We start from the raw sequence: 7,708 nt of genomic DNA, 5'->3' as shown, positions 1-7,708 counted from the left end.
ACAGACCTCCGGGCCCGCTGACCATAGAGCGCGCCGGCGGGCAGAGGGGCCGGAAGTGGGGGCCGCTCAGTCCCTACTTCCGGTAGCGCCTCGCTGCTCCGGAGCGGCGGCGGCCGCGTATGCAGTTTCCATGGGGACCGAGGATGGCGGCGCGAGGTGAGCTCCGGAGGTGTGTGAGTGGCTCTGCCCCCCAGCCCCCTCTCCCTGGCCTCCCTCCAGCCTCGGCGTTAGGGACCGCCCCGCCCTGTCCGAAGCGGGCTTCGCAGCCCCCCGTCCTGAATGCCGAAGGTCTCGGGGGAGGGGCTCTCAGAGGCCGCCCCGTCCTAGGCTGTGGGATAAGCGCGCTGAGGGACCCCGAAGCAGACAGTGCTGCGCCTGCGCCCACTCTCCCCCCCAGAGCGTGACGGGGTTAGGCCTCCGAGGGGCCGTGACTTCCACCCCCGAAGCCGAGGGTCCAGTTTGACTCCGAGGAAAGAAGGGATTGAAGGGAGTCCCCTCCGCGTCCTATGCCGACACCCCCAGCCCCCCATTGCCAGCCGCCGGAGGGTCCCAAGCGGCCCTTCCCACCGGCTGCGACCTCGTGTTTTCCCAAGTTGGACACACACCAGTCTAAGAGGTCAGCTGCCTCCCGCTCACCCTCCCCTCTGCCCGTCGCTGCAGGTGAACGGCTGTCCTCCACGCCCCTGGAAATCCTCTTCTTTCTCAACGGCTGGTATTATGCCACCTACTTCCTGCTGGAACTCTTCATATTTCTGTATAAAGGTAAGGCATGGGCTTGACTGCCCTTGTCGCCAAATCCCTTCCCGACTTCAGCCCCTTGTCTGCTCCTCCTCCCAGAAAGGCAGGGCATAGCTTCCTGGAGCGCCATTCCTAGGGAGCCTGTCAGCCAATTTCTTGAGTTTGGGGCCCTGGCCAGGTAGGCCAGTTGGTTAGAGCATCGTCCCCACACCGCAGGGTTGCCAGTTCCGTCCCCTGTCAAGGGCACATAAAAGTATCAGCCAATGAATGCATAAATAAATGGAACGACAAATTGATATCTCTCAATCAATAAAATACTTTGAAAAAATAATTTCTTGAGTTTGGGGAATGTGGGCACCTCCATTCCGACCCCCACCTCTCTTTGTGACCTCCACTTTCAGTTTAAGCCCCTGGGTGACTCTCAGAACGACTCAGCAGCCGGTGTACCATGTCCATCTGATCATGTTGGAGAGTGGAGTCCCATAGGCTTTTGGAGTTGGAAGTAAAACTCCGTCATAAGCCCTAGCCGGTTTGGCTCAGTGGATAGAGCGTTGGCCTTCGAACTGCAGGTTCCTGGGTTCGATTCTGGTCAAGGGCACATGCCCAGGTTGCAGACTCGATCCCCAGTAGGGGGTGTGCAGGAGGCAGCCGATCCATGATTCTCTCTCTCCCTCTCCCTTCCTCTCTGAAATCAATAAAAAATATATTTAAAAAAACAACAAAAACTCCACCAGAAGCTTGCCCCTAACAGACACGTTGCCCTGTGAGTTAACTGATCCTGCGTCAGGTTAAATCCTGCCCACATCTCCCCGACCAGCTCGTGGAAAGCTGATAAGACTCTTGTCCTCTTTAATCCCAAGCGCGGGAGTTCCTGTGGGGGCTGTCGTGTTGTTGGCAAACTCCGGCCTTTGTATTGGCAGGTCTCCTGCTACCGTATCCAACAGCCAATCTGGTGCTGGACGTGGCGATGCTGCTCCTCTCCCTCGGAATTGAAGTGATTCGGCTGTTTTTTGGTGAGTGCTGTCCAGAGGGCGTCCCTGTTCCTTAGGAGATGAGCTGGTATCTGTAACTTGATTAACAAGGAAAAGCACAAGCCTGGGCTCACCAGAGATCGGATCTGGCGGCATATCGCGTTCCTCCCTTTCTGAAGTTTCAAACTGCTTTATTTATGTTTTGGGTCAAGACTTGCCTGTCTGTTGCTCTGTAGGGCTAGACGTGGGCAGTCGCAGGAGATATGAGAGAATCCCCTCCCAGTTGCCTAACTACCATAAAGTGCCTGGTTCCTCTTGCCGGTGCCTGGGGAATAGATTGGGCTGTAACGCCATGTTCGGGACAGTGCGTGCCAGTACAGATCAGCGCTCAGTTCCCCTCCGCTTCTCTGAACACGACTTTCCTTCGGACAAGCTTTATATCCCCAGGAATACAGAGCCAATCTCCTACGAGTTAGAATATCTCATCTTTGAAAACGTGTTATAACTCAAAAGAGAAAAAAAAATGCTTGCAATACATTGACAAAGGATAAAGGTGCAGGCGCACATCAACCACTAAGGAAACACAACCTGATTTTTAAAATTGGTTTTAGAGAGAGGAAGGGAGAGAGAGAGAGAAAGCGTCTGGTTGCCTCCGGCACACGCCCCGACCAGAACTGAACCTGCCGCCTTTCGGTGTGTGCGACGACGCTCTGACCAACTGGGCCGCACCTGCCAGGGCAAAGGCAACCGAATTTTAGGAACTGGAAAAGGAAACCAATAGGCAGTTCACAAGGGTAATCACAGAGAACCAGCAAACATGGCAAAATGCCACACTCACTAGTAAATAGAAGTTGAAACGAGAGTATTTTCACCCATCAGGTGAGAAAGGCTCCCACACCCAGTGTGAGAACAGGCATGCGGAACGGGGCCTGTAGTCCCACACTCTCACGGGTACCTATGTCCTCAGACTCTCTGGGAATATAAATTAGTGTATCCTTCTTGCTAATAGTTTCACCTTGTAAAATCTGTATTCTTAGACCTAACAGTTTCACCTCTAAAACTGGTTGAAAAAACAAACACATCCGCAAATATGCAAACGATCTGTCAGAGTGTTTGTTGCCACAGATTGTGTGACATCAAAGCTAGAGACAACCTAAACATCTAGCAACACAGGATCAACTTAATAAATCACAGAATTAGTTCAATGAAACCATTAGAACCATTAAAAAAAGAATAAGGTAACATGTGTGGAGAGAAGTCTAGCTTATTAAATGGGGAACAGTAAGTTGCAAAACAGTCTTAGAGAATGATTGTTTTTATCATAATAACATGAGTACAGACCATACACAAATCTGAAACAGTGTGCATCTAATCATAGCTCTCTCCAGGGAGTGAGCTTGGGTCTTTCTGTATTTTCCAAAATTATTTTCTGTGTATTAGTTGAAAAGTTTTCAATGATTATGTTATTTTTATAATTAAAAGAAATTTCCCCCCAATAAAGATCCAGCGCCCCGTGAACGGGAGCCAGCCTGGCAGCAGGCCCTTTGGGGTGAATGACTCCACGCCTCCGCTTTTACCGCTTTATAAAGCCGCACGTCCCCACGCAGGACCGCTTCCTCTGCCTCGCCAGTCCGCCGCGGCCCGCCCGCCTTTCCTCCGAGCGAGGGAAGGGCTGCTTGGAGGTGACCCCTGCTGTGTCTGACAGGTTCGAAGGGAAACCTCTGCCAGCGAAAGATGCCCCTCGCCATTAGTGTGGCCTTGACCTTCCCATCTGCCCTGATGGCCTCGTATTACCTGCTGCTGCAGACCTACGTGCTCCGCCTGGAAGCCATCATGAACGGCATCTTGCTCCTCTTCTGTGGCTCTGAGCTGCTGCTGGAGGCGCTCACGCTGGCCGCCTTCTCCAGGTTCGTGAGGGACAGTCCCCCCGAGGGCCGGGCTCCCCTGCCACCCTGGGGAGGGATTCACTGGTTTCTGGAGCTGGAGGGGCCTAGTAGACTTTTAAGGGGCAAAGGGTGTCTGTGGGCTGCCTTTCCCATGGAGGGTAGACGTTACCCCTTAGGGAAGAGATACGAGGCAATTCCTGGTTCTTTGGGGCCCGGAGGCTTGGCATCTGGAGCAGTTCAGGCCCCTGCTCTTGCTCACTGGTCTTGTAACACTTGTGTGTCTTTCTCTCTGTCATCAGTGTGGACAGGATTTGAAGTCCAAACATTTCAGCCCGCAGCCCTCCGAGGCTGAGACGCTCGCGCTTCTGGGACTTCAGCCACACCAGCGAGAGAGGGCGGGTCACGTGGTCCGAGGCAGAGTCGCAGCTTCTCCTCAGCACAGACATTTGGGCCACAAACCGAGCATAAGGCCACTGGGCACCGACTAGACAGGACCATCAGCCGGAGAGACTTGTCTACGCTCCAGCACAGGGAGGGGCACGGCGGTCCCCGTCCTGGCCATCCTCAGGCCCGGCTCCTGTTGACCGCCAGTCCTCCTCGCTGACCATCGTGGCCAGAGCATCTCGTGTGGACCATGTGGGCTCCTTGGCTTCCGCAGGGCCTGAGCCACTCCCTACCCCGTGTGCCGTGCCCGCCTGTCCCGCACCAGCACGGAGCTCCAAGGGGCGCAGCCTCCATCCTGCAGGGCCTGAGCGCCAGCCCTTTTTAGTAGCTCAGTGTTATTTTTCTATCCCATCATGACGCAAACATTGTTTTATAATAAATGTGTATTTTCTGTTGTGCGGCCTTTTCCTTGTGGGACCTAGAAATTCACCCTCTCTCGGAGAAGGCAGGCTCTCCCAGCGGCTGCTCCCAGGCTGAGCTCAGGGACCCAGAGGCTCTGCCGGCTTCTATGTCTCCCTCAGGCCTGTCACCCTGCAAAGCCCCCTCACCCCCCCACCCCCACCCCCGCCCAGAGCCAGCGCCTGCCTCTCATCCTCACAGGGATTGCAGCTCCTTTGCAGGGGAGGCGGGAGTAATTGCAAGCAGCATATTCTAAACTTACCAATATTTTAAAATTTCAAATTAACACAAAAGGAGCACATACTTGAATCATCTTTAAAACTTCCCCATCTGCTTGGTAGTGGCCATTTTGTTTTTTAGTCCCAAGAAGTTGCCAGGAGCCATGGCAGAATCCACTACTTTGAGTCAAGGGCCCTTTTGAGACGAATCCTAGAGTAGCTGCTCTTACTCAGAGTAAACCTAACAGGCCTATAAGCAACCCATGATGGTCCCCTCTGCTTACCTCCCGTGATCAGGCCCCTTCTCATCCTGTGCAGGTCCCACTGTCCGACCCACCGAAGCTTTTCCTGTTTTCTATCCCTTCTGTGCCCTGGCCGCCTCACTGCGCTGGGGTCCGTCCAGACACCAGTGGGCAGGTCTCATCAGCCCTGGAACAGAATCAGAAAACCCAGTAGGGACATTCCTGACACTTCAATCACAAACCCCACTAACGTCCTGATGTCCTGTTGCTTCTCACGCTGCTTTCTCTAGCCCTGCTTTGAAGAAAACGCTGGCTTTAAACTGGAGAACTCTCTGTTCATGTAGAGCAATGGTTCTCAACCTCTGGCCCTTTAAATACAGCTCCTCATGTTGTGACCCAACCATAAAATTATTTTCATTGCTACTTCATAACTGTAATGTTGCTACTGTTAGGAATCGTCATGTAAATATCTGATATGCAGGATGGTCTTAGGCGACCCCTGTGAAAGGGTCGTTCGACCGCCAAAGGGGTCGCGACCCACAGGTTGAGAACCGCTGATGTAGAGGGTCCGTGGTTAAGGTCACCCTCCCAGCAGCACAAAGGAATGGAAGGCTCAGGGGAAGTGTAGAGGTAGCTGATAATTCAAAGGGACTTAGAGATCAATTTTCAACCTAATCTGCCACTTTGCAGGCATAGAGATGAGGAAGCAACATCGCCAAGCATCGTGCAACTGGTTACAAACAGCTGGAAACTAGAATCCGTGTCACGAGTTTGAGGCTGAATTCAGTGACTCATCGCTCAGCAGGTACCACCTGAGGGTGAGCGCGCTGGCCGGAAACGGCAGGATTAGAACCAGGAGGCCCCCCTCACCCCGTGGCTGCCTGGAAGCCTAGCGCCCCGTGGTTCCCGGGGGTGGCTCCGTGAGTGCTTGTTCTTCCCAGGCGTGTCGGAGCCACCTGTGGACAGTCACACCGGAGCCGAGCATCAGACAGGCAGCCGAGGATGCGCGCAGCCAGCCTTTCCGGTGAACTGGTCAGAGGCTGCGCTGCTGGCCGCCGTGGGCGCCGGCATCCCGAGACAGTGGCGAGGACCGCGGAGCTGCAGAGGCTGCTGGGATACCCACACGCACGTCTAGACGGTCAGGTGGTGACCGGTGGCCGTCTCTAGGGGCGGAGGTCCGGCCGCACAGGAAGCACTGAGGACACAGCTTCAGATTTCCGCTCCACGGCAGCAGCTTGAGGGAACGAGTGTTCATCCAGTGCCTGGCAGGCTGTTTAGTCCACGCAGCGACCCCGAGGCCGAAGGCAATCAAGTCAGGTGTTAACACGTGTCCCAAGGCATTGAGGTTAAGTAAGAGTTGGAATTTGAACCTAGAGCGGTGGTTCTCGACCTTGGCTGCACATTAGAATCACCTGGGAATCTTTTTAAACTCCTGGTTTCTGGGCCTCATCCTCCGGGAATTCTGTTTCTTTGTTATGGGGAGGGGCCACAACATTGGTTAACAAAGACACAGAATTTCCGGAGGATGAGGCCCAGAAATCAGGATTTTAAAAAGATTCCCAGGTGATTCTAATGTGCAGCCAAGGTTGAGAACCACTGACCTAGAGGTATCCCAAAGGTCAGGCCCCCGTTAATCCTCACCTGAGGATGTTTTCCATTGATTCTGAGAGGGGAAGAGGGAAAGATACAAACATCGATGAGAGAAACACATTGATTGGTTGCCTCCTGCACACGCCCCAACCAGGGCCTGGGCTGGGGAGGAGCCTGCAACTAAGGTATACGCCCTTGATCGGAATCGAACCCGGGACCCACAGGCCGACGCTCTATCCACTGGAGCCAAACCAGCTAGGGCTCAGTACCATTTTAAAAAATCCTCAGCAGAAGGTCTGTTTTACTGATTTTAGAGAGAGGGGGAGAGAAACATTGAGGTGAAAACAGTTTCCTCTCGTATGTGCTGACTGGGAAGTGGACCCACAACCTCTTTGGTGGACAGGACAAGGCTCTCCCTGAGCCAGCCAGCCAGGGTAAGACAGTCCCTCTACACCACCACAGCACTTCCTGGGTGACACGAAGACCATTCTCTCCAGCAGCAGGCATCACACGAGTTTATATACACACCACCTGGGCATAAGTGGGTTCCTAGACTGGGTGTGGATGGGCGCGGGACAGGGACAGGTTGGAACCAAGGCAGCCCCAACTACTTTCTTCCCAAGTTTCAGACCTGCTAGCAAATTTCCCTTCTGCGTAAAGATGCCTCGTTTTGCCCAGCTGTGGTGGCTCAGCAGTTGAGCGTCAACCTATGAACCAGGCCACGGTTCAATTTCTGGTCAGGGCACATGCCGGGGTTGAGGGCTCGATCCCATGTGGGGCGTGCAGGAGGCCGCTGATCAGTAATTCTCATCATTGATGTTCCTATCTCTCCCTCCCTCTCTGAAATCAATAAAAATATATTTTAAAAACATCTCTAAAAAAATTATTTTTACAGATTTCGCCTTTACTGGTCCCAGAGCACACTATACACTGGTTCATCTTGGTCATACAACTCTCCGCGGTTCGCCTGGCTTTTTGACAGCCCAGTTGTCTGGAACCCTAGGATCACACTTCTGCTTCCGAACCTGTACTTCGTAGTTCAGCTCACGATCCATGTCCATTCACATTTCTCTCTGGTTCTTAAAACCTCCGTGTGGAAGGCAGGGCTGCTCTGGCTTTCATCTTGACTGTCCATGGTCAGATCAGTGGATGGAAGGAGGCGCTAGCCATCACCCTCCCACTCCTGGGGACACTTTCCTTCCTGAACTTGACATCAGAAC

General features: G+C 53.5%; 1 protein-coding gene across 3 annotated transcripts; it reads left to right on the top strand.

Moving 5' to 3' along the window:
• Nucleotides 1-47: 47 nt before the first annotated feature.
• On the top strand, nucleotides 48-4,435 carry TMEM216 (transmembrane protein 216). Of its 3 annotated transcripts, none has more exons than XM_036295900.1 (5): nucleotides 48-169; nucleotides 661-762; nucleotides 1,659-1,751; nucleotides 3,415-3,616; nucleotides 3,895-4,435. In XM_036295900.1, the coding sequence occupies exons 3-5, from the start codon at nucleotides 1,706-1,708 to the stop codon at nucleotides 3,908-3,910; spliced, it is 264 nt and encodes an 87-aa protein (XP_036151793.1). In that variant the 5' UTR covers nucleotides 48-169; nucleotides 661-762; nucleotides 1,659-1,705; the 3' UTR covers nucleotides 3,911-4,435. The 3 variants fall into 3 exon arrangements, with proteins under 3 accessions (XP_036151793.1, XP_036151792.1, XP_036151794.1); XM_036295899.1 differs by having other exon boundaries at nucleotides 60-156; XM_036295901.1 differs by having other exon boundaries at nucleotides 100-173.
• The last annotated feature ends 3,273 nt before the right edge of the window (nucleotides 4,436-7,708 follow it).

This window comes from Myotis myotis, unplaced genomic scaffold (assembly GCF_014108235.1).
Source record: "Myotis myotis isolate mMyoMyo1 unplaced genomic scaffold, mMyoMyo1.p scaffold_m19_p_27, whole genome shotgun sequence".
In the NCBI taxonomy this organism is placed as follows: domain Eukaryota; kingdom Metazoa; phylum Chordata; class Mammalia; order Chiroptera; family Vespertilionidae; genus Myotis; species Myotis myotis.
Note: the sequence above shows the minus strand (reverse complement) of the source record. Positions and strands in the feature narration are given on the sequence as shown.